Source organism: Poecilia reticulata, chromosome 8 (genome assembly GCF_904066995.2).
Source record: "Poecilia reticulata chromosome 8, P_reticulata-male-v2, whole genome shotgun sequence".
Taxonomy (NCBI): Eukaryota; Metazoa; Chordata; class Actinopteri; order Cyprinodontiformes; family Poeciliidae; genus Poecilia; species Poecilia reticulata.
In genome coordinates, this window is record NC_088837.1 from 23,972,121 (window position 1) to 23,997,481 (window position 25,361).

General features: G+C 37.3%; 3 protein-coding genes across 8 annotated transcripts; 2 read left to right on the forward strand and 1 right to left on the reverse strand.

The window, feature by feature from the left end:
• The first annotated feature begins 467 nt into the window (after nt 1–467).
• hsd17b14 (hydroxysteroid (17-beta) dehydrogenase 14) lies at nt 468–8,414 on the forward strand. Of its 6 annotated transcripts, none has more exons than XM_081610286.1 (9): nt 468–731; nt 825–863; nt 936–1,055; nt 3,930–3,996; nt 4,089–4,180; nt 4,789–4,893; nt 4,969–5,036; nt 5,740–5,836; nt 7,161–8,414. In XM_081610286.1, the coding sequence occupies exons 2-9, from the start codon at nt 831–833 to the stop codon at nt 7,305–7,307; spliced, it is 729 nt and encodes a 242-aa protein (XP_081466412.1). In that variant the 5' UTR covers nt 468–731; nt 825–830; the 3' UTR covers nt 7,308–8,414. The 6 variants fall into 6 exon arrangements, with proteins under 6 accessions (XP_081466412.1, XP_081466411.1, XP_081466413.1 ...); XM_081610287.1 differs by having other exon boundaries at nt 469–731; nt 958–1,055; nt 3,914–3,996; XM_081610284.1 differs by having other exon boundaries at nt 471–731; nt 958–1,055.
• On the forward strand, nt 7,780–16,407 carry bcat2 (branched chain amino-acid transaminase 2, mitochondrial). The gene is made up of 11 exons (XM_008416430.3): nt 7,780–7,948; nt 9,872–9,943; nt 11,400–11,600; nt 11,678–11,788; nt 11,901–12,020; nt 12,094–12,257; nt 13,561–13,703; nt 13,781–13,866; nt 14,931–15,071; nt 15,154–15,228; nt 15,575–16,407. Exons 1-11 carry the CDS (start codon nt 7,931–7,933, stop codon nt 15,614–15,616), a joined length of 1,173 nt encoding a protein of 390 aa, XP_008414652.2. The 5' UTR covers nt 7,780–7,930; the 3' UTR covers nt 15,617–16,407.
• A 1,310-nt stretch (nt 16,408–17,717) lies between these two features.
• On the reverse strand, nt 17,718–25,354 carry ifi35 (interferon-induced protein 35). Its single transcript, XM_008416435.3, has 10 exons — nt 25,186–25,354; nt 24,868–24,894; nt 24,608–24,679; nt 23,072–23,230; nt 22,216–22,332; nt 21,997–22,141; nt 20,628–20,737; nt 20,375–20,558; nt 20,190–20,296; nt 17,718–19,287 (listed from the first exon to the last, which is right to left on the reverse strand). Exons 2-10 carry the CDS (start codon nt 24,880–24,882, stop codon nt 19,069–19,071), a joined length of 1,128 nt encoding a protein of 375 aa, XP_008414657.1. The 5' UTR covers nt 24,883–24,894; nt 25,186–25,354; the 3' UTR covers nt 17,718–19,068.
• Between the last annotated feature and the right edge of the window lie 7 nt (nt 25,355–25,361).

The following is a 25,361-nucleotide window of genomic DNA, read 5'->3' on the forward strand; positions in this document are numbered from 1 at the left end:
AAAAATTATATAATTTTTTTTATTATTCTCTGACTAATATTGATATTATTTTTAAAAATGTTGTAATTCACATTTTAATGTTCTGTGAAATTTTATTTTGAGATTTAATTGATCTAAAAATATTATTTTTTATTTCCTATTTAATATTTATATTATATTATTATATTTAAAAAGTGCATGTTCCACTTCACAACTTACTGTTCTGTGTAATATTATTTTGCGGTTGAAATTATTTATTAAAAACAAATATTTATATTATCTTAAAAAACTCTTTAAAATCAATTAAATAGATTTCTTTTTTACAGTGTAATGTCAGATATAGTTACGTTTATGATTGCATTAATAAAGTAACTAAGGTAAATTGTCATCAAGATCCCGTATGTAGCAGTAAGTTGCGCTTTCCATGAAATGTTTGGGTTTTGAAGCGAATTGCAGAATTTCCGATCGTTTCTTGAACACCTGAACGCCTCAGAGCAAAACGAGTTTCTTGTGGGACTTTGAACTTTACAAACAGTTGGTGGCAGCTGCGCAATATTTGACAAAGCAGAGGACTTAGACGTGCAGTCAGCTTAAAACTTTGATCAAATAATAACTTGTGGTGTTTTGCAGATAAACCCTGCGCACTGCCTGACAGTTTTGGCGCACCAAAATGCCGCTGCGCTACCAAAACAAAGTGGTTATTGTCACTGGAGGGTCCAAAGGCATCGGCAGAGGGATTGTCAAAGCGTTTGGTATTGTGGATATTTGTTTTTACATTGTGTTTTTGCTAAGATCACAAAACAGAAATGGAGCACTTATTATTTTTGCGTCTCTTTTTTTTTTAGTGGAAAATGGAGCCAAAGTGGTGTTTTGCGCAAGAGGAGGTCGGTGTTGAGCAGTGCAAAACTGCAAAGTACGCAAATAAAACGCACAGCAACGCCAACAAATAGCTGCAGAATGTGTCACCGTGTGTTGCAGCTGCAGCAGGTGAAGCTCTGGAAACGGAGCTCAACACGCTGGGACCAGGCGCGTGCAAGTTTGTGGAGTGTGACGTCACCGAGGAAGACCAGATCGAGGTAACGTGATGAAGATGCACACATTCCGTTTTTTTAATTACTCTTTAGATGAGTGCATTCGCACTACGGAGTATTAAGAAAATAATAAAGTCATAAAATTTCAAGAACAAAGTAAAAGTACGAGAATAATGTACGGGAATAAAGTCATACTAGTATATGGTCAAAAATAATACGAGAATAAATTCAAAATATTATATAATAGAGTCATAGTATTATGAGATTATAAAAAAATTATTTTTTTATTGTAGGAGTTTATTCTAGTAATATTTAAATTAAAAGTTCTCCTTTTTAAAATCCAATTAACTGCCAGAATAATTGTTCTATTAATCAATTACTAAAAAGAATTACTAAAAAATAGACCCAAAAAGGACTTCAGTTCAGTGACATTTGTTGGTTCTGGTGCTTTTGTTATGACTGCAACCTTTTCCTCCACGGGGTGCAGTCCATCTTTGTCAAGGTCGCAGGTACTCCACACTACTCAGAAGGAACCGACACTTTGCAAGTTTCACTCTCACACCGTGCTTCTCCAGGCGTGTGAGAACGTCTTCCACCCTCCGCAAATGTTCCTTCTCAGATGAAGCAGTGATGAGAATATCATCCAGAAAACAGGTCACATGATCCATCCCTTGAAAAATCGGATCCATCACAGACGGGAAAAGAGCAGGAGAACTGGAAACGCCACAGCTGAGGCGGTTGTACTTGTCCAGACCTTTGTGGGTGTTGATAACCAGATACTTCTCTGACTCTTCATCTAACTCTAACTGCTGGTAGGCATGGGAAAGATCAAGTTTACTGAATGATGTTCCTCCAGCCAAAGTAGCAACAAGGTCTTCAGCATTAGGAAGTGGATAACTTTCCTCTCCAGTGCACTGATTGACACTGACCTTGTCGTCACCACAGATCCTAATTGTTTTGTCAGCTTTTGGTACCGTAACAATGGGAGATGCCCACTCACTTTTCTCAACCTTTGAAATCCTGTTCACCTTTTCCAACCTGTCCAACTCTTTTTCTACAGCTTCCTTTAGTTCATAAGGAACTGGGCGAGCTTTAAAGAAAGCTGGTGCAATGTTTGGCTTAATGCGGATTTTAGCCTTAAATCCCTTGATCATCTGAAAACACTGCCTGATGGCGTTGGATCACTTCCTGTACTCCGGGTTTTGCATCTTTTTGCACTAGTACCTTGTGTACTGAGAAGATCTGTTTCCAGTTCAGCTGTAGTTCCTTTAACTAGTTTCGTCCAATCAAGGATGGCCTGTTTCCCTGAACAATGATCAGTGGTAGTATTTTGTGTTTCATAGCGATGCTCTGGCCTGAGTAGGACTCCAGCTTTAACCCGACTGCTGGTTTTATAGGGAACTGGGTGAGATGTGATCCTGTATCCAGCAACATGGTGGTGTTTTTGTCTCCCAGTAAAACATCAACTGTGTATCTTTTTTTACTGGAAGTGACAGAGTAAACTGGATAAACTCCAAAAAGTTCGGCTTCATCATTCCTTTTTGATGCATCGTTGTGGGTTTCCGTGTACTGAGTTCGTCGTCTCCTTTTTTTATTCCTGCAAGCAAGAGCAATGTGCCCTATTTGCACGCAAACATGACACCGATCATTTTTAAATCTGCAGTCGCTTGCCAAATGTTTTCCACCACATCGATAGCATGGTTGCTTTGATGTCGTGTCTTTTTTAGATCCCGTCCAGCTCTTTATTTTAGTTTTTTCCTTTTTTTATGTTCTGTCCCTTCCACCCTCTGTTAGAAAAATGTCGAGCATTCGTCAGGGCATTTACTTGATGAGGGTCATGGTGTCCAGAAAACTCCATAGTTTAGTCCATGTTCACTGCAATCTCACACACACGTGAAAAAGTAAGGTCTCTCTCTGACAGTAGTTTGCAGCCCACTAACAGGACGATCTCTCAGTGCCTCATCCATCCATTTTCTTTACACCCTTGTCCCTTAGTGGGGTCGGGAGGGCTGCTGGTTCCTCTCCAGCTAACGTTCCGGGCGAGAGGCGGGGTCACCTGGACAGGTCGCCAGGCTGTCGCAGGGCAACACAGAGACACACACACACACTCACACCTAGGGACAATTTGGAAAGGCCAATTAACCTGACAGTCAAGTTTTTTGACTGTGGGAGGAAACCGGAGTACCCAAGAAAACCCACGCATGCACAGGGAGAACATGCAAACTCCATGCTGAAAGACCAGGGCCAGGAATCGAACCCAGAACCTTCTTGCTGCAAGGCAACTAGTGCCTCATCCAAATATTGTTATACAGAGACTGCTCTATGCTCCATTGTGCTCTGTACTTTCAGAGACACAAGATTCTTTAGCAGCCTATATGTATCCGCTCCGATCACAGAGAGAAAAGTGCAAACTATCTTCTCATCCGGAACATCATTAGCCAACATCCATTGGTCCAAACGCTCCAAATATGACTCAAAATCTCCCTTTGATTCATCATATTCATCCACACAACCCACATGCATAGCCATCTTAGCTTCTCGATGCTAACTCTCATAGCCTTGAAAAAACCCCAACTAAATACGGTTTCTTCCCTTACGTCTCAGTTACGCCGTGGAAATCTTTAAAATCCTCGTCGCCAGTTGTGATATCCTGGGTTGGGAAGAATCAGAGAAAGGAGATGCGGATATGGGTTCTTTCTTTTTAATGGGCGAACAAAACATAACCACTTCAGTGTGAGACGTCAGCTCTAGACGTCCTAATGAGTTGGCATACCAAAACTATTCCTAGAACAGGAACGTCAGTGTTTCTTCCCACTGGGGGGCAATAAATATTACATATCTACTCTATTACATATCTACTCTATTACATATCTACTCTATTACATATCTACTCTATTACATAGGCCATTTTCTTTTCAGCGGTTGGTTGCGGTCACCGTGGAGCTTCATGGACACATCGACTGTTTGGTGAACAACGCAGGCTGGCGTGAGTCTGTTCCTTCGGAAGACATCAACAACAGGAAGAGAAAAGTCTGAGTTTGTGTTGCTTTTTAAATTATTTTTTATCTTCCGTGTCAGATCCTCCTCACAAACCCACCGATGAAACCACAGCAGAGGAGTTCAGGGATCTGCTGAATCTGAACCTCGTTAGCTACTTCTTAGCATCCAAAGTAATTTCTGGTTTTACTTTTATTAATTTTTAAGTGCAGAATTCTAAAATGTCAAACTATTATATTGTGATAATGCACACACTGATGAATACTCATCACAAGACACAATTTATAAAAGTATTTAAATATTGTTGAGCAACCAAAAGATATCTTTCACTTAACTTTTGGCGTCGTTATTTTGTGGGTTAGCGGAGGAAGAAGTGTCGTAATTTGCCTACAGTTGACGTAAACTGTTGCCGGGAAAGAAATCTAATTTACATCAGTCTAAAGGCTAATAAATAGATTCATAAACACGAAAATGAACATTATTTTATCTATAATTTCAGTATGTTTTAGTTCGTTTTATAAACCCACGATATTGTTCCAGTTAGTTGTAGTTTTTCCCCATTAAGTTCTGATTTATTTATTTCGGTTCGTGAAATGTTTTCTCAGTTTCAGCTTTTGTTATTTTGTTAGTTTTAGTTAACGACAAAAACCTTTCAGAAGACTGGGAACTGTTGAAATAGCTACCATTATATTAAACTTTTATATACTCCAGAATGTTTCTGTTTCAAAAAATAAACAAGATAAAAAGCTAAAACATAATTCTGAATGTGTTTTCCCTGCAGTTTGCTTTACCGTATCTGCGTCAGCGCCACGGAAACATCATTAATATCTCCAGTCTTGTGGGGACCATCGGTCAGAAAGATGCTGCGCCTTATGTCGCCACTAAAGTGAGTAAAAGTGTCAAGATGACGCTTTTTAAGTGCAGTCAGAACTGCTCTGTAATGCACGTCTTTCTCCACAAGGGGGCGATAATCTCCATGACAAAGGCGATGGCTGTGGATGAGAGTAAACACAAAGTGAGAGTGAACTGGTGAGCCAAACCCAACTTCAGCGATATTCCAGTTTGCAGAAGGAAGTCGGACTGTATTTGTGATGATGAATGATAAATGTGATGATAAATATCTTTGTATTTTTAAAATGCTATGCTATTTTTTTAAATAAATTTTTACGTTTTACTGTAAAGGAAAGAAGGAACAGGATTTAAATATGCCATAATAAGCACTACAATATATTTAATCTTGTGAAGATTATATTAGTTATATAGGCATTGAGATGATTTTTATAAATCACTGCAATATAAATATTCAAAATTAACAAATTTATCTTCATAATTTAAGAAATGTGGATTCAAAGATGGAATACATGTTCAATCCTTATAAATATCACATATATAATCTGCATGTATTTATAATATGTATGTATTTAAATTTTGTGATATTTATGTACCTGGAAATTTTATATTTATAATCTAAAAAAAATTGCCGTAAAATTAAAAATAGAAAAGTTTTGTTAATCTGGAGAACAGCCTAGTTTGGAAAATATTTTAATCTCTTAAAATTACAGAAAGTATCTGATCTCTATCATTTATTACTTACACAATAATATAAAATAAATGAAAATTGTCACTAGAAACCGGAAGATGTAAAGTTTTCAAAATGCATTTGTGCTCCTACAAATACCTTTGGTAATAAAAAAATTAAAAATTTTAATTTAGTGTCTGACGCGTGTTGCAGCATCTCTCCAGGTAACGTGATGACGCCGCTGTGGGAAGAACTTGCTGTGCAGACGGCCGACGCTGCAGCCACCGTCCACGCAGGGGAAAAAGCTCAGGTGAGGTCAGGGGAACGCACTCGGTGCTGGTTATGTCGGTAACCAGTTCGATTCCTGCTGTTGTGAAGCAGCAGCTGAAGTGGATGTTCTGGCCGGCTGGGTTTTGTTGTTGTGGTAATGAAGAAATCGCCTCACTACAGTCGGTCTGTGAAATGAAACACTTTAATTGTTAGAACCAGCAGGAGGAGTTTTGCCAACTCTGTTATGATGAAATGCTAATTAGATCAGCACCTGACGACACTAGTTAATGTTTATCTGAACCGAAGTATTTAGAGGTCAACTTCTCATGAAAGATCTGCATTTGTTATTTCCTGAATCTAAGAACTGTTGAACTTTTCTACATTTTTATTTAATAAACCAACATTAAATAGAGCACAATTGTGAATTGTAAGAAAACTAAAGTTTTCAAAATACAAATTCAAATCTAAAAAATTGTTTGCTATCCTTCCTAAATAAATCCAGTTTGTTTATTCAAATCTACATGTTTATTGAGGTACTTTTATTTTAGTCTCGGTCTCATAAAATCCCTGAAGTTTGTTGTTTTCACATGATGACACATGGAAGAGGTCAAGCACTGAATACAGTGGAAAAACACAAAATCTCACCAAGTATTTTTGTCTAGTTTCTATTGCAAATATCTCAGTACAACTGAAATAAAACAAAACTAACATAAAAGTAACTTTTCAAATAATTCCTTAATAAAAACAACAAGCTCCACTGGCACATTGTTTCACTTGTAACTTGGGAAAAACGTCGTGCGTTTAGTATGACAGAGTTTTAGGGCCACACTAAGAAAATAATAATAATAAAATATATATGAGAATAATATTGTATGAGAATAAAGTCATAGCATTGTGAGAATAGTACAATAGAATGATAATAAAGTTGCATAAAAATAGTCGTGCAACAATAAAGCCGTACGACGACAACAGGAGAGTAAAGTCGCACGATAATAAAGTTGTAGTTTTATGACTTTATTCTCATAATTTGATTTTGTTTGTTAGTATGGGCCTAATACTCCGTCGCACACCAGAAACCAGAACAAAAATAATTGGTAAGATTTTGTGTTTTTGCAGTGTATTTAGTTTTTCAGTTGTTAAAAGCAGATTAGGAATCTGTCATCTTAACTTCATGGCTTGAACGTGTGATTTTTTTCCTTTTAAACCTAAATTGTGGATTTGTCTAAGTTGAGATGTTTTAATTATATGTGAGTTGAGCGGATTTTACAGCTTAGCAGCAGCTGTGGGAACGAACAGCTGTGGGCTTCCAGAAACAAGTCCCTGCCGTGTTCATCCCGTTTCCTGTGCGTCTGCTCCTCCAACAGCTGATGGGTCGGATGGGGACGGAGGCCGAGTGCGGGCTGGCTGCTCTGTTTCTGGCCGCAGACGCTACGTTCTGCACCGGCATCGACCTGCTGCTCAGCGGAGGAGCTGAACTCAACTACGGCTTCAAGAGTCAGATCCCGTCCTGAGGGTCTCTGACCCCACAGGATTAATGCAAATAACAAAAACAAACACCTCTTTTTTTTTTGTTAAATAAAAACAGTGTAACAGTGTTGCCCTGCAATGGACTGGCAACCTGTCCAGGGGTGAAATGTCTCGCTGGAGATGGGCACCAGCACCCCTCCAAACCTCACTATGGATAACGCTGTAGGAAAATGTAATAATGGATGAAATAAAAACAGACACATAAATATTTTAAGTTCTTTGGCATGCAGGTCAACCGTAACACGACCTGCTCCCCTCCCCTCCTGAACGGCCAATCAACAATAAGCAGTTTGACCTACAGTAAACTCTGCTCTTCCTGGCCAATCAGATCCCAGGATTTTGCCACTCCTTCAGTAACTTCCTGAATTCTCATACTGTAATTTATTGCTTAAGTTTTTATGTTTAAACAAAGCCAGCAAAAATAATTTAAAAGTTATTAAACCAGAAATTTTAAAGTGTAATAAAATAGGAATATTTTATTAATGCATAATTGTTTTAGTACAAGTTGTTCTGGAAGGAATTTGGCGCGTCCGTCCGAGCGGAACTGAATTGGATTTTTATTTGTTTCCACACGGGCGAATAATCTCGGTTTATCAGCGCAGAGGAGATGGCTGCCCTCCGAACGGTGAGAGAGTTCACTGATCGATATGTCTCTTATCTGTTTACACTAATGACCCCAGTTAAACATTATTTAACTGAGCAATAAATCAGTAACCTTAGAGGAGAGGAGATGGACATGACGTGCTGTAGATCGGATCGTTCCCGCGCCGGGAGTCCGACTGCGGGGAAGATCCCTCACCAGACTTCATTTAGAAAAGTTTAAAATAAAGCTTCGTCCTAAAAATAAAAGTAAGAACAACAAACTAAAGGTTAAAAATAAAATGTATAGAGGTGACAACAAATTCGGCGTTTTTGTTTAGTTAATATTTTAATTGTGCCATTTTAAACACATTTTATATTTCTGCACAACTTGAAAACTTGTTTGTTTTTAGTGACTCGACAATTTGTTGAAGGTTCATTCAGAATTTTCTCTCGCCATTCGGGCTGTATTTGCTTCCCGTACTTGCTAAAATAAAAATGCAACAACGATTTCCCGTTTTTTGTTGTTTTTGCATTGGTTAAGTCATGAATTTAACTATTTTTGTCCGATTTTCTCCGTTTCCAGGCTTGTCACCAGATTTATTGCTTTGTGTTAACTCTCATCAGATGAGGCAATAAGGACAAAACTTGCATCATCCTTTCATCATGCATATAATCACTGCATTTCTCACTAGAATCAGACCTCTGCTGGAGAACTGAATGGATCACACTCTGACCTTGCATTCCTAAAACCATAAAACCATGAGGAGGAAATTGTTCTGTGTGTCCATGTAGGTTATTGTGTTCTTGAGCTTGTAAAAGGCGGTCCTAATCTTTTAATAACTGAATGACATCATCAGGTTGCACGTGGATCATTGCGCAATGCTTTAAAGCACTTTAAATTAATAAAATCTTCCAAAAATGGAAAACAGAAACTTTTCATCTTTTTGCTTTCAGATTCATTTGAATGTAAATAAAACCAAAAGCCAACCTGGCTAAATAAGAGTTTTAGAAGAAAAATCTGCATTAATTTCCCTAAAACAAATCTTCTATTGGTAATAATTGGTGTATAGTCGTATTTCGCCGTCCTTTGGTTAGTTTTTAGAAGTGAACTAAACTACAGGCTGGTTAAGAGCTGCAAGAATAAGCAAATATTGACAAAATCCTCAACAAAACCTGTTATGCAAGAGCTAAACTGAGTTTCTCACTATATAAACAGTGAAGGATAAAAAATGAAGCTTGTGTGGGTTTAAAGTTGGTGCATTAATCACTAAAAATGAGTTTTGAATCTGCAAAAATTTGACACATTAGTTAAGTTTTGTAAGAATAGCCCATTAGTAGCATATTGTCCCATATTGCATGTCTAATTATACGGTTGTTATAAATGTTATATATTGTGCAGATTAGCTTGGTTTCCATTGTTCACAGTTGATTTATTGTCGCTGCTTCCACGGCGGCCATCTTGTTTGGCAAACATGTTTTACCGCTTCTATTTATTTGAACTTTGAATCCATGTTAACTCTATGACAGAGTATTAAATTAACAAGAATAAAGTCGTAATTTTATGAGAACTTCCAAATAGAAAGTAAAATGTGTCACATCTGGATAATTTATATTTTTTCTCATTAAAGCAACTTTTTTCTCGTAATTTTAAGACTTTTTTTTCTGGTAAAATCGCTTCTTATCATGACTTTATTCTCGTAATTAAACAAAATTCTCAAATCCTGGATTCTGTATCACAACTCACAGGCATGATAGAAATAAAAGCCACTTTCTAAAAAAAAATTTTTGTCATTTCAAAGCAAGAAATTTGATCCAAACAAAATGAATCTGAGATTTTCTCATGCGGCTCTGGTTGGTTTCCTGTCCTGCAGATGAACTGAGGACAAAGTGTCAGCCATTTTGTTTCTTGATTAATAGAAAGAAGGCAGCAGGTCACCTGGTAAAATCTTTGTCGTTCGGTCTGCAGGCGCTCCATGCACGACTCGTTCAGACTCTCCCCTTCTCCTTCGGCGCCCTGCGATTCGCCAGCTCCTTTAAGGTAATTAGGAAACTCCAGTCGGGTAAGACCTGCACGGGCATCGTTCTGTTGTCGTTTACAAAGAACCTCGGGGAAAAAGAAGCTTCCTCATGTTTAAAAGCTATTTCCTCCTCTCACCTGTTCTCTCCCTTTCCTGTTTCTGATTATTTAATCCAGTTTAATTAAACCCAAACCAGTCAGAACCGAAGCCAGGGGAGTCCAAATGTTGGCAGCAACACCAATCTTTTGTTTTTAAATTGCCACATTTCTTGGTTTTACTCAAAAGCTGCTTTTAATGAGTTTATTCAACTTTAAGCATTTTCTAAGAAAGTGGCCTAAATCATGATTTTATTGCACAAAATTGACAAAATTTTGTTCTATTTTTTTTCTAATTGATGCCTTGAAAATTAGCTAAATTTCTTATGAGGCAAAACTGCAAAACTGTTACATCTGTAATAATTTACACATCACTTTCCAACAACTAATCCGACTATTTATTTTTTTTAGTGAAAATATTTCACACTTATTTCATTATTACACTTTTTACCAAGTAGTTTTTGTCCAGTTTCTGGTGCAAATATCTTTGTCCACTTGAAACAAGAAAGCTAAGAAGGCGGATTAGCACCAAAACAAGTGAGAGAAAATGTAAAAAATTTTTAGATTAATCTCAGAAATTTTCTAGAAAACTTGGAATTTTTTGAGTTTGAAAAGTAAAAAAATTGAAAAGAACTTAAAATTTTTGAGAAAAAAAACTTCGGAATTTCTTATTTTCAAACAAATTAGTCGACTTTTGATCAATTTTGTCAAAAGTCAAAGAGAAAAATCTAAATTTCTGAGTTTTTTCTAGCAAACTTTTCACTTTCGGAGCTCAGAAATTTCAATGTTTTTCTCTAGAACGTTTCTGAAATTCATCTCAAAATTAGAGTTTTGTGGCTTTAAGACACCGTCGTGCAAAAGTGACATGGAAGTAACTTTTCAACAACAACATGTTTGCTTAGTTTAGGTAAATAATTCCTTAATATGGAATCTTGGCAGATTATTTAATGTTTTAAATGGAAACAAAACTGCCAGTGGAACTCGTACTTTTTCAACAATATTAAGGAATTATTATTGTAAAACAAGCTTCTATTATTTTTGCTGGAAAGTTACTTGTTAGTTTCGTCTTATTTCAAGTGAACTAAGATATTTGCAGTAGAAACTACACAGATATACGTAGTGAGATGTTTTTCTGCAGTGTGAGAAGGTAAAGACATTTTTTTGGCCCTCAAATCCTTTTAACGTGACGATTTTCTGGCCGAATCCTCGGACGCCCCTGTCTCAAGCTGACTCCGTTATAATCCCGTATCTGTGATGTGTTTGTGTAAAGCATGCTCTATCAATACCGGCTCAAAAACAATCACTGTCTTCCTCGTGGCTTCGTCTTTCTGCTCCGCTCTGCTCTCGTCCCGTCCGTCCTCTCCCTCCGGTCCGCCTCCAGGCCGCAGACCTCACCATCGAACGCAACCCGGAATGCAAACCCAAGCCCGACCCGTCCGCGCTGATATTCGGAAAGCGGTTCTCCGACCACATGCTGACCATAAGCTGGTCCGAGAAGGACGGCTGGGAGGCGCCGCAGATCAAACCCTTCCAGAACCTGTCTCTGCACCCGGCTTCCTCCGCCCTGCACTACTCCATAGAGGTAAGGAGAGGAAACACGGAGCTGAACATGGATTTTCATCCTAATTGTTTATTTTTTTGGTCTTGTTGTTGTTTTAGCTGTTTGAAGGCATGAAGGCGTTCCGTGGCGTCGACAACCACATCCGTCTGTTCAGGCCGATGCTGAACATGGAGAGGATGCATCGCACCACAGAGAGGAGCTGCCTTCCTGTGAGTCTCTGCACTGAACGGTCATCCAACCATACATCCAACCAAATCAACCAATCGGATTAATAATCTGAGTTATCTTAAGGACGATCCTCTGATGTGTTTTCCATTCCAGCTGTTTGATAAAACCGAGCTGCTGCAGTGCATCAAGAAGCTGGTGGAGGTGGACCAGGACTGGGTTCCTTTCTCCCAGGACGCCAGCCTCTACATCCGCCCCACGTTTATCGGCACTGAGGTGAGTTTGGTGATCCGTGAACAACCCCTGCTCTGCCGTCTGCCTTTCTAACGGCGTCCTGCTCCCCGTCCAGCCGTCTCTTGGCGTTTCTCGAGCCGGAAAGGCGCTGATCTTCGTCATCATCGGCCCGGTGGGACCGTACTTCGCCACGGGTTCCTTCAACCCGGTTTCTCTGCTGGCGGACCCGGCGTTCGTCCGAGCCTGGAAAGGAGGAGTCGGGGAGTTCAAGATGGGGGGGTGAGTTTTTAATCCTCCTGTTCATGCTGCCTTCCAGTTGGACTCAGAAAATGGGAAATTCCAACTTCACAGCCGGGTAAGATCAACGACAGCGTATTGGGCCGTTGTAGTTAGGAAAAAAAAAAAGATCAGAATTTTTCTCTAAAAAATAAATATAATAAAAACTTTTAGAAATCGGAAATTTGACATTAGAAAGCTAAAAATGTGATCAAAAAATCTAAAATTTTGAGATAGCCTATTAGAAATTTGTTTCAAAAGTCAGAAGTTTTTTTTTTTACTTTTGACACAGAAATATCCAAATTTTTTCAAGAAAATGTCTAAAATTGATTTCAAAATTAGAGTTTTCAAACTCTGAAACTTCCACATTTTTAAAGAACATTTTTAAGATTTGACTTTCAAAAGTTGAAAAGTTTTTTTTATTCACCAAGTATTTACAAATTATGTTTATTGATTATTAATAATAGTTATTGTTATTAATTATTAGTTATTGTTATTACTTAATACATTGTTAATAATTTATTATATAAATTATTATATGCTAAATTCGGGAGAATTCCGTTTGCTCTGAAGTTTTTTAAAGAAATTGACACTTATCAATTAATTGTTAGTTTATTGATAAGATGGACCAACTTCAGATTAACCCATTAATCGATGACGTTAATCTGTAATCTGATCATTTCTCTGTATTACATGGGCAGAAAGTTAATCTGAGCCTTTTTCTCAGATGGTTAAAGTCTCTAAACGTCGCCTCGACTTGCAGTCGGGAGTTTTCCGTTCGGTTCCTCTGACCTGGAGTCAGTTTGGAGTCTGACGCTTGTTTCTCCGCCTGGAGGCTTTTTGCTCCTCACTTCCTGCAGTCGCTCAGGCCTCCATGTGACTCCGGGAGCGAAGCAGCTGAACGAGCAGATTGTTACGTAACCGAACGCCGGTTCCACTCCGCTCCCATCAGAAGGTGGGGAATGCGTCCGCCCCAAATCCAGATTTAGCAGCTCTCATCAGCCGGGGGAGCAGAAAGGGATTCAGCCCTGCGTATCGCTGCGTTTCCACGGTTATTTAACACGGACATGCAGCTAAAACTGCAGCTGCAACTGAAAATGATCCCAATAATTGATTATTCTGTGCAGCCGTGAATATTCCAGCTGTTATAATAGAAACATCTGTGTGTGTGTGTGTGTGTGTGTGTGTGTGTGTGTGTGTGTGTGTGTGTGTGTGTGTGTGTGTGTGTGTGTGTGTGTGTGTGTGTGTGTGTGTGTGTGTGTGTGTGTGTGTGTGTGTGTGTGTGTGTGTGTGTGTGTGTGTCCAGTAACTACGGGCCGACCATCGCCGTGCAGACGGAGGCGCTGAAGCAGGGCTGCCAGCAGGTTCTGTGGCTCTACGGCCCGGATGAGGAGATCACCGAGGTCGGCACCATGAACCTCTTCATCTACTGGACCAACACTAAAGGAGGTGAGACGCCTGCTGACCCCTCATGCTGGATCTATTGAATATTGGTGGAAATCGATCAGCTGTTTGTGTGTCTGCAGAGAAAGAGCTGGTGACGCCTCCTCTGGACGGCATTATTCTGCCAGGAGTGACCCGGCAGTCGCTGCTGGACCTGGGCAGAACCTGGGTGAGAAGACAACATCCTCCTCAACAACAAGTCCAGTTGATGCAAGCTGGAGCTTTATTTAGCTTCAAAAATGAAACAGTTGGGCCCGGAGACTTTTAATTTGTAATCAGGGCAGAAACTGTTACAACTGTTGCAAAGTATTTAACGTTTTATAACAAAGTTTTAACAAAAGGAAAACCAAATTTATCAAGAAACTTTTACTGAAAAACCAACTTTGCTGCACCAACCAGCTTTGATTCTTTCTGCAACTTGGATAAATATAGCAAAACATTTAAAGAAAGTGACAAAAATCCTGTTCTTATGACTGAAAATAAATGTATTCAATTGAACCTAACAGAAGCAGAAAGCTACACGTCTTTCATTTAAATACAACAAACATGCAAAATCTTCTACAGTGTCTTAGGACCATAGTGGAAAAAAAGAACATTTTTGGTAAAAAACTCAAATAATTTTGAGTAATCTAATACATTTTTTGATTTTTTTTTTTATTAATATCAGAAATTTTCTACTAAATTTCAAATGTAACATTTTTTTTAGATTAATCAGTCAGAAATAAAAAAGAGGGAATTTTTGAGTTCAAAAAAGAAATTGAGAAAAATCTGAAATTTTGAGTTTAATTTGAGAAATTTAAGAAAAAAATTTAACATTTTAAAAGTTTGTGAAAAATATTTCATAAAATTTTTATATCAGAAATTTTGAGAAAATTCACCCAAAAAAATTTTTTTCTATCAAATTTCTGTGATTAATCACTAAATTTCAGAGTTTTTGGAGGGCATTTAGTCTTTTTTCCCTCCTTCTAATAGGGCCTTAATACACAGTCGTAAAAATCTTGTTCAAGTTTTGGACCTACAATAAATATAAGGCTTTTTTATTTGCTTGAATTTATGTTTTTCTTTTTGCCCTCAACAAATTTTGAGTCTTCGATTTTGGCCCACGTAGCAAAACGTTTGTGCTAAATAGAGCGAATTAATTCACATTCTTGGTGTTTTTGTGAAATTCTCCATAACTTACAGTCTTAGTGCATAATAATAATATTCCTCGTTTTTCTTGTTTGTTTCTGTCAGGGCGATTTTAAAGTGACGGAGCGAAAGATGGGGATGAAGGAGCTTCTTGAAGCTTTGGATGCTGGAAGAATTCTGGAGGTTTTTGGAGCCGGAACCGCCTGCGTCGTTTGTCCCGTTGGAAGCCTCCTTTATAGAGGAAAGGTACGTGGAAATTTAAAATGTTATTGGTTTTTACTTTGTCATTCTTTGGGCCAGATTCTTTGAATTTCTGTATTTTTTCCAGACTTATCAGATCCCTACAATGCAGAACGGTCCAGATCTCGCAAAGAGATTCTACAAGGAGCTTACTGATATTCAGGTAAGATCGTCAGGCTTAATTCAACAACTTAACTAGACATTTAAGCCAGAAGAAGCAAAAAAATTCAAATATAGACTTCCACAAGTATATTTCTTCCTTTCAAAGTTGCTAATTTTAAAGCAAAGTGAAACTAAACACAGCTAGGTGGGTAAATGTTTGGTACGTGGACCAAAAACGGGGGTAATGTTTGAGGAGGCTAATGCTAGCTGCTAATAAACGCAAGCTAGCTTTTTTGCACCATTTATCCCCGTTAATAAGCTTTCAGAATAAAAAAAATAACTTTTGGTTTTAAATATGAATGGTTTTAATCAAAATAAACACTCACCTGACTGTTTTCCTCTCCCAGTACGGACGCAAGCCAAGCGAATGGGCACCAGTGGTTGTTTAAACAGCTGTGTCGGTTTTTAAGTCCTGTGATTCCAGTTCGATCGACCAGCTAATGCACTCCTCTGCCCACATCGACCCCTGAAAGGAAAACGGTTGGAGGTTTGAATGTAAAGCATTAACACATCAAGCACCTAGATGACAAAATATAGAGATTTGATGTAAAGTATTAGTGTAATGAGTGTATATAAGTATCAAACATACATTGTGATCTTTGCTGTCAGCACAAACGGACACATCTGTGTTTAAAAAGCAGCTACATATTCAGTGTAGGACCTGCAGGCCAGCCTCTGCAGAATGCACTATTAATCCACTGTAGAACATGTTTAAATGTTACACCTGTGTGAGGACGTCCCGTTACTGATTCAAGCCACTCAGCCGTCACGGAGGTGGAACGGCGCCCTCTGGTGGTGGGAAGCAAAGCCGTAGAATAGACCTGAACGCTCCTGCGCTAGTTTGTGTTTTCATGAGAACAATGTAAAGTTCCAGATTGTGTTTAGAGGCTTTTAAATTATTGTATCCTTGTGTTGATGTGAAATCTGGCCAGCTGTCTTCCAAAGTATCATGTTGCTGTATTCTCCTTTTAAATGTTTTGCTTCTTTCTGAACGGTATGTATTTGTTCACAGATTGCTCTCCTGTCTCTTTTCCTTGAAGTGCCTGACCACCGTCGGTTAGCTTGTCCTTTTCATGTTCATTCTGTATGGGATGTAGCTGAAAACAACTCATCTTAGTTTTATTTTCAACATGCTGTTACTTTTATTCGGTTTTTACAATAAAATTTTATTTGAGGTTTAGTGGTTGTCTGTTTTTTTTTTTTTCTTTTTTCTTCAGATAAAAAAAAACTACTGTTTTAGGGATGTTAGCATCCCTGGCAGTTAGGGATGCTAACAGTAGTTCCAATCGACTGACGAGTGTTGCAGTTTGGCCGCCATCCAGTAGAGGGCGCCTCTAGTTATCCTTTTATACAGAATTAAAGATGGCGGCCATAAAACGGTCCAAACAGGCTCTGATATGAGATGAGAACTTTTAAGTTTCACCTTTATAACGCTCATTTTGTCCTTTATGTCATCAGAAGACGGTCATACAAGAGAAAATCCAAGTGTTAAGAAAATAGTCGCTTAATTAATTAATTGTTAGCTGTTCAATAATAGTAATCAACTTTAACTCTTTAATCTGCAACTTTCATCTATAAATGGCTCTCAAAAACTTTGGCTAACTTTACAGAGAATCAACTAATGTTTTTTAATTAAACAAACAATAACACGCAGATTTGAGCTGTTTTTGTTTTTTTCCATTGAATGATGCATTGGTGTTCCAAAATAGAATTACACTGAAAGTACAAATATTTATTCAGACCTGTTTTCGTTATTAACATCCAATAGAAGAAATTACATCCATCCTTCTTTTTTTTGCAAATGTTTTATTTTAAAACCTAAAAATAGCAGCAAATGATGGTTCTTTAAAAAATGATAACATTACTCAAGTTTTCCGCAAAAAGCCATGCTGCATTTGTACGGAGCCCTCCAGGGGACATGGGGGCTCCGTAGTACTCAGTACAAGCTGGACTGATGGCCAAAATGTCTCCTTTTTTGTAGAGGTTGCAGCGTCTGCGCCAGACAAAAGTTCCCACAAGGGGGCGCTGTTACTGACAACTAGGCCCTGAAACATTTCCTCTGATTCCACAATCATTACCTAGAAATTTAATGATTATATTGGATTTTATCACTTTTAGATTCAATAATTATTAAATTTATAGTCACACTGATATTTTAGTGATTAAAATGTGAGATTAATACACACAAATATAAATTAACCACAACAGGAACCAAACTGCGACCTTCATTGATAAATCGGGGTCTGGTCAGTACGGAAAGCTCAACAAGGTAAAAATAAATCCAAAACTTTAAAGAATAATAAACTGAAGAAAAACACACCGAACCTTATTTAACCAAGCTGATCCAAACTTTAATATTCTTCTTCAGACCTTCTTGTTTACATTTGATAAACCCATTTCCAAAATCTAAGAGACAGCGTAAATATTCTGACAAAGCAGAATTACATTAAAATGTGTTGTTTCTATATAAACCACTCCATCAAAACAGCGTCATGTCAAACTATTAATGTTTTATTATTGTAGGACAATTATTAAAGTTTATTTTAGGTCGATAAAAATGTTTTTGGAGGCTGGGTCAGAGTACGATCTTTTCATCATATGATACATAACAGTAAAAACATCATGATATATTCACTTTTTTCAAATAAATCAAATGGGGAAAACGGTATTTCCAGGTGTCTGTGATTTCCCACATGATAATTTAATGTTAAAGACAAATATTTGCATGTGTGTACATATAGGGCTGAAATGATTAATCGTGATTAATCGATTTGAATAATTAACTAAAAATCGATAAATCGCTAACTGGAGTATACAGAAAAAATAAAGTCCAAGTTCTGAAAGAATATATTCAAGGCAGTAATTTAACGTAATCTGTACAAAAAAAAAAAAAAAACTAAAAAAAAAAAAAAGAACTTGTCAAGTGGCAATTTTAGCTTCAACTGATTCAAATTCTGTAAAAATCGAAATTAGTCAGTTAAAACAAAAATTAATCAATAGCTTGACTGACGTTAAGGGAAGCAGAAAGGGCTGAGATTTTCACATGTATTGTATCTTTTGCTGCAAATGATCAATTATTCACAAAAGACTGCTATATTATAAATTTTTAGGCAATAGAATATTTAATTTATTCTTTAAAAATTGGAGTTGAGTTGATTATTTGCATTTTTTTAATGCAGTGGTCCGAAGATCTTGCCCTGTCAAATTTAAACTACTGACAGGCCAAAAAATTCATTAAATTATAAATGCAAAAAATTGTTTCCTGTGATTTTTTTATTTACCTGCTTTACAGTAAACATTTTTAAAAATTAAATCTGTATATAATTGTCAACATTTTTTTGTAATTCTTATTACAAAAAAATGAAAGCAATTGTTTTCTGTTTTGTTTGTTTTCACCGTTCTTGATTGTAATCAAGGACCAAACACAAGCATTTCAATATTTTATTGTATTTCTAATATTGTTTAAAAAAAAAAAAAACTTAAGTGGTTAAATAAAAAATCAGCAGAATGTGTCCATTTTTTACCCAATTAATCGTGTAAATATCCGATTAATCGTCTGAACAATCGATTAATCGTCTGAACAATCAATTACTAAGATAGTCGTTTGTTACAGCCCTAACATAGATATATATATATATATATATATATATGCGATAAAACTGGCACTAATTTTCATCTGGGAATCTAAATTTGCTTGATTTTCCAGTTATGCACCGTTCACCATTCCGATTATTCCCAAAACAACAGATAACAGAGCAGAATTTGGCTGAGGTCCATCAGAAACCGAGTCCAGATGTTTCTCAGAGGGCTGGCGGTCAGTTCGGTTCTGGAGCAGCCGGTTCTACTCCTCCTCCTCCTCCTCTTCAGGTTCTGGGGCGGCGCTGCCGAACAGCGCCAGGATCTGCTGGCCCACCGGGTTGTACAGGAAGGCTTCGATCTCGCCGCCGCCGTTGCCGTTTTTCTGGAAGTGGATCTCTAGCATGTCCTGCATCGTCTCCCGGTCCATGACGTCCGGGATTCCCGTCAGCAGGACGGTCCGAGGGCACATAGAGGTCCGGGTCTGGGAGGGAGGTCCGGAGGACGCAAAGACAAAAATTAGAAGAACATCAGTGCTACTGAAGAAGAAAAAAAAGGAATTTGACTTTTTCTCAGAATTTGGATTTTTTTTTTTCCAGATTGACTTTTTCAAAAAAAAAAAAAATTTCCATAGAATTTTGACTTTTGTCTCAGAATTTTGACTTTTCCCATATATCTAACGTTCACAGAGTTATGGCTTTTTCTGTAAAAATTAATTTGTAAAAAAGATGTATATATATATATTTTTTTTTTTAAGGAAATAACTTTTAGAAAAACAAGTCAGAAAAATTTGACTTTTTCTCAGAATTATTAGTTTTTATCTGAATTTTGACTTAAAAATCTGGCTTTTTAGAAAAAAAGTAGGAAAATTCGGACTTTCTCAGAATTCTGAATTTTTATTTTAAAAAGTGACTTAAAAAATCAGATTTATCAGAGAAAAGTCATAAAATTTTGAGTTTTTCTAAAAGAAAAAAAAGACTATTTGGTAAAAGTCACGTTTTAGAAAAAAGCCAAAAAATTTAAACTTTTTCTCAGAATCTCGACTTTCTAAAAAAAATTTACTTCCTAAAAATCCTGGCTTGTAATTCTTTTTTTTTTTTCCTCATCATTTTGAAAACAACCAAATTTCTTCAATTATGTTGTTGTATGAACAGTTTCTTTCTTTCTAAATTGTGTTGGTAGTTTTTCTTTTGTAAGACTAGATTTGCCTGATGGTTCAACAATTTGATTTCAATCCTGAGAAAAAAGTAAGAATTATGAAATTAAAATCAAAATTCTACTAATTTATTACAATTTTTGTTGGCCTTAATCTTCTTCCGTACAAAAAGAGTTAAAAATGTGTTTCTCTTCTTTTATTTTTGAGTGTGTTTTCCCAACATTTCTCACCTCCAAGTTTGTGATTGTTCCGTTTACGAAAGGCGTCACCCTCACTATGTGCTTGTTTTTGTAGAAATCTACTTTATGGTGTTCTGTTAGTGCCAAATCTTCTGCAACTGATTGGAGAAAGTTCAGAAGAAGAGTCAGTTTAAGTCAGCTGTGAAGTCAGAAAAGAAGAAAACATCTGTCCTCACTCTTGTCCTTCACGAACGCGATGACCACCGTCCCCGAGTCGGGCAGGAAGTCGCAGGACTCCACCTCGCCGCCTCCATTTTTGGACTTGGAGAAGTGGATTTCCAGTTTGTTCAGCAGCATCTCCGTGTCCATCTTGGGCAGGTTGGACACCAAAACCCGGTGAGGACAGATGTCCGTGTCGATCTGCGGTTCAAGCGGTCAGAGGTTACGAATGGGAGCATTTGGTTTCGTCGTCGTGGCGGCGGATTTTACCTCAACCAGGCTGGGCATCATCAGGTGAACCGGCTGGGCCTCCACCGTGATGTGGCACTCTCCTCCCAGATCCACCTTATGTTTCCTCTTTTCCAGAATATTTGCCGCCACTAGTAATCACATGTTAACAAAAATCTCTGTTTAAGTAAAGTTTTAATGCTCATTACACTATTTGCACAGAATCTTTCTTAGATAACGAGATTTCAGTCTGATCACATCAGAATGAGATGTTTTAGGGGCTCCTGCCACTTTAAATCCAAATTAAGCTGCTACTGGGCACGCCTCCCCCAACTCAACATTTACCCTCGCACGTGAAAATGACTCAAAACATAAATGCAATGTTATTGCAGTTATGTGCAATAACATTGCATCTTTGAAAAGCAGAAGTGGGGCCTCCTGCACAACCAACAAGAATGCAGCAAGTGGTTTCTGGATGGTAAGTCAACAAAACACTAGTCTTTTCCAGCAGCCATTGTACCGCACATACAGCAGTAAAACTAGCTGACCAAACATAGCAAAACTCTGCTTGGTTGGGTTGCTAGGTAACAGGGCGGAACTCTGCTTGGGTTGCTAGGTAACGGAGCGGAACTCTGCTTGGGTTGCTAGGTAACGGAGCGGAACTCTGCTTGGGTTGCTAGGTAACAGGGCTGTGTGACTTTAAATTTAAAAGTTTTTGACACTGAAAAACTTTAACTTAATGCCCAAAATACTGGGGGGGATTGTTCTTAGATGCAGTTAAGCCCCAAATGGAAAAATAAAAATGTGCAAAATGTGAAATTTGCATAATAGGTCCCCTTTAAGGTTCAAATATGTATTATGTATTTTTTGAAGACCTGCAGCACATAAAGTGGTAAAACCTGCTGACCAAACGTGCTGGAGCTCAGCTTGGGTTGCTAGGTAACGGCGCAGTGTGAAACGGATCATTTTCCAGACACCAAAAAATATGAACTTATTGCCAAAAAGAGGCTAAGTAGGGGGTATTTTAAGCGCAGGGACTTTTTTTTTTACCTAAATGAAAATATAAAATCATGCAAAATTTGAAAGTTGCATAATAAGCCCCCTGTAAGTATCAAATATCTATATTTTTCTACATCTACAGCACAAACAGCAGCAAAAACAAATGTGCAGGAACTTAGCTTGGGTTGCTAGGTAACTTGCAGAACTCTGCTAAGGTTGCTAGGTAACCTGGAATGTGACTTAACAACATGGAGGTTTTAGAAACTGCTCATTTTTACAATTAATTTATTGTAAAAAAGTTCTTTTTAAGAATTTCTCAGATGGTTTTTTTATAACCACCTGAGAACTAAATGGAAGTAGAAAGATGTGCAAAACGTGAATATTAAGCCGCTAACGACGTTTATCTTCTCACCGTCCTCCTCCTCGAACGTGATGAGCGCCGTTCCCTCTTCCATCGGGTACCTGATGTGCGGCTTCATCTCAAACTCCTCCGCGTCGTCGGCCTTTCCCGTCTTTCCGGAGAAGACGAAATTTTTCTCTGGCATCTTGGAGAACACCTGCGACGGAAAGCTGCGTCATTAGTGGAGACGCTCGGGAAGTCGGGCTGCGGAGGAATCAGAACGTCGCCTACATCCGCTCGCTCCTTCAGTTGGGCGTTTTGGGAATCTTCCTTCTTGAGTTCAGCCTGGAGTCTCTGTAACTCCTCCATGAGTTCGCAGTCCTCCTGCTTCAGGGCATCCAACTTGGCCTGAAGTCAGACAAAACACATTCAGGAATATTAGGGCTAATTTCACAAAAAATGCAAAAGTACATAAACTTTGTGTGTTTTATTAGGATTTCATGTGAATTTTCCACTCATTCTTCTTCAGTTCAGGCTCCAGTTCAGGTCTGGGCTTTTTATGTAAATATGAACTTCCTCAAGGCAAACACATTTTTCTTTTTTTCTTAGTTTGTACGAGATGCTGCTTCATATTTAAGATCATTTCAGATTTTTGTGTAATTTTTGACCAGGTTAACTTTAAAAAATAGCTGTTATTGTTACAGGTTACATTTCTAAGCTACTGTAAAGTAATTAAGAGGGATAAATAGGTATTGATCAGCTGATATTGATATTTGATAATAGCACTGCTTTTATGGCAGAATTTAGCCATAAATAAAAAGAACATTTCTAAGATTAATTTAAAAAATTTTGATGTTTTTTCAACAAATTTTCAACTTTTGAAACAAATGTCCTTATTTTTTGTAGGAAATTTCTAAGAAAAAAAAAATCACATTTTCTGAGTTTTTTTCTAGAAAATGTTTGACTTTTCAAACTCAGAAATGTTCCTTTTTTTAAAGAAAGTTTTTGAGAATAATCTCAACATTTCTAGTCATTTTCAACTTGAAACTCAAGTTTTGTTTAGAAAATTTAAGAGATTTTTTTCCAGTGACCGCTACAGATTACTGTGTTTGATAAACTGTTTCATTAGGTTTAGTCATTTTCCAACCTTTTCAGCTGCCATCTGTTCTTTGAAGGAGATCTGGTCTTTTTTCAGACCCTCCGTCACTTTTTCTGTGCGTTCCTTGAACTTTTGGGTCATTTCCTGTCGTTCCTTAATGGAGACCTTTAAATCCTCCTGCTCCTCCAGGATCACAGAGTATTTTTTCTGAGGGGAAACAGCAACAACAATCACTTTTTGGTACATGTGAACGTCTGAAAGCTGTGAAAAGATTCAATGGAGACACGTTAATGTTTTAGCATTAGCATTGTGTGTGAACAGGCTTCAAATAAACCCAGCTTTTATGGCAGCAGTTTAAACTCCTCTTAATCCACTACAGGTACAAAAAAGGAGTAAATTTATTCCAAAAAACTAATACATTTTGGGATTAATCACAAAAATTTTCTTGAAAAAAAAAAGTTAAACTTTTGGGAATTTTCAAAAGTCGAATATTTTTTGCCTTTTGGATCATGTCAGTGATTTTCTCAAAAATTTCTGAGATTTATCTAAAATTGTCTTAGTTTTTTCTCAAACATTTTTCACTTTTGGATCTCAGAAATATTCTACAGAATTTCTTAGATTTCTTAGATTTTATGAGCTGTTTTCACAAACATTTGACTTTTGGAGGTAAAAAATTTAGAATTTTTATTTAATTGTTGTAGAATTGTTATTTAATGAGAATCTCTGAGATTAATCTCAAAACTTGACTTTTCACAATTTACATTTTTAATCAATCTCAAAATTCAGAATTTTCTTGCAAATTTTTGACTTTTTGAGCTCAGAAAATTTCCAAGTTTTTTATGAAAATACTGGGATTAAATTCAAAGTTATTTGGTGGAAATGCTCCCCTTCCTATCTATCTACAGCGGCCCTAAGATGCCTTTGTCCAAACGTTAGACTGAATATTCACAGAGAAACAATCAGATTTTAAATTTTCAATTAGAAATTCAAACCTCTGTGCACTCCTGAGGGATAAATCTGACTAATTTCTCTTTAAAATATCCCAGACATATTTATCACATCCCCGACTTTCTAACCAAACAGATTTAAAGACGAGCAGCAAAAGCAAACGAGGTGGATTAGCAGATCTAGCTAACAACTGATATTTTTCATCCAGGACTTTTTTACTGTCAAATATCATCTCTGCTGCCTGGAAATAGAAATTATAGCAGTCTTCAGTCAGAGGCCTCTTCAGATTCGTTGCAAGACTGACTGCTACTGGAAATCAGTAGATACTTGAGCAAGGAGTTAAGACAACATTTAATTCTGCTTTGGGATAAGAACAGTAATTGCTTTCAGCTAAATTTAATTGAAAAGAGGAAAGATAAGAACATTAAACTAAAAATTAGCTGATTTTAGTTGCATAAAGTCAGGAAACTGTTAAAACTAGAAATTAAAACTGTAAAAAAAATCTGTTTTTAAATCTCAAAAATAGGTCTAGTAAAATTAGATGTTTCAGTGAGAGTCTATGCTGCAAAAGATGGATTTATTTAAAATATTTTCACAAATCTCAGAGTAAATGTGCATTGCAGTTGTATTTTGCACCTGGTAATCCTTGATTAAAGCCTGGATTCCCTCTATTGTGTCTTCATTTTGTTCAGCCACCAGGGAGAAATCCTGACAAGAGCGAACAAGCAGTAAGAATCTGAACACAAACATGAGATAAATACTGAGTTTTAAATTAAAAATATTCAGAGAATAAACGAGGAAAGTAGTGAAAGGTTGATTCTGGCTAAAAGGGAAACGGAAAGTGTTCCCGTCTTTGATTATGTGACAAACAATGACGCAAAAAGACTTAATCTCACCTCATCTGACGACATGGTGAAAGGAACCTGAAATAATTCAGATTACATGTTTAACAGATTAAAACAGTTCGGAACCGTCACTCGGAGTCAAATCATTACGTAAAGAGTATTTCTAAATGTTTACGTGCTGTAAACAAAGAAAGGCGCAGTCAGGTGAACTTTAGAGCCAATCTGGAGGCCAAATTTCCGATTAACAATCAATCTTAAACTTACAGTAAATCTCAGACTAACAATTTTACTTTAAATCAAAACACAAAGCGACTAAATAAAAATAAATGAATTCATTTATGAGAAAACAGCAGCTCGTTTCTGTCCTACCTCTCACCGACGATCTCTGCTCTAAACTGTTTTATTCTTTCAGTTTCTGTTCTCGATCAGCCGGAAGAGCAGCAGGTGCCTCTTATCTCCACCAGGAGGCGCACAGCCGGAATACATGGCGATGCGTTCAGGGGCTGTAGGAATTCCAACACTTTGCCAGCGCGAACCGCTTGTTT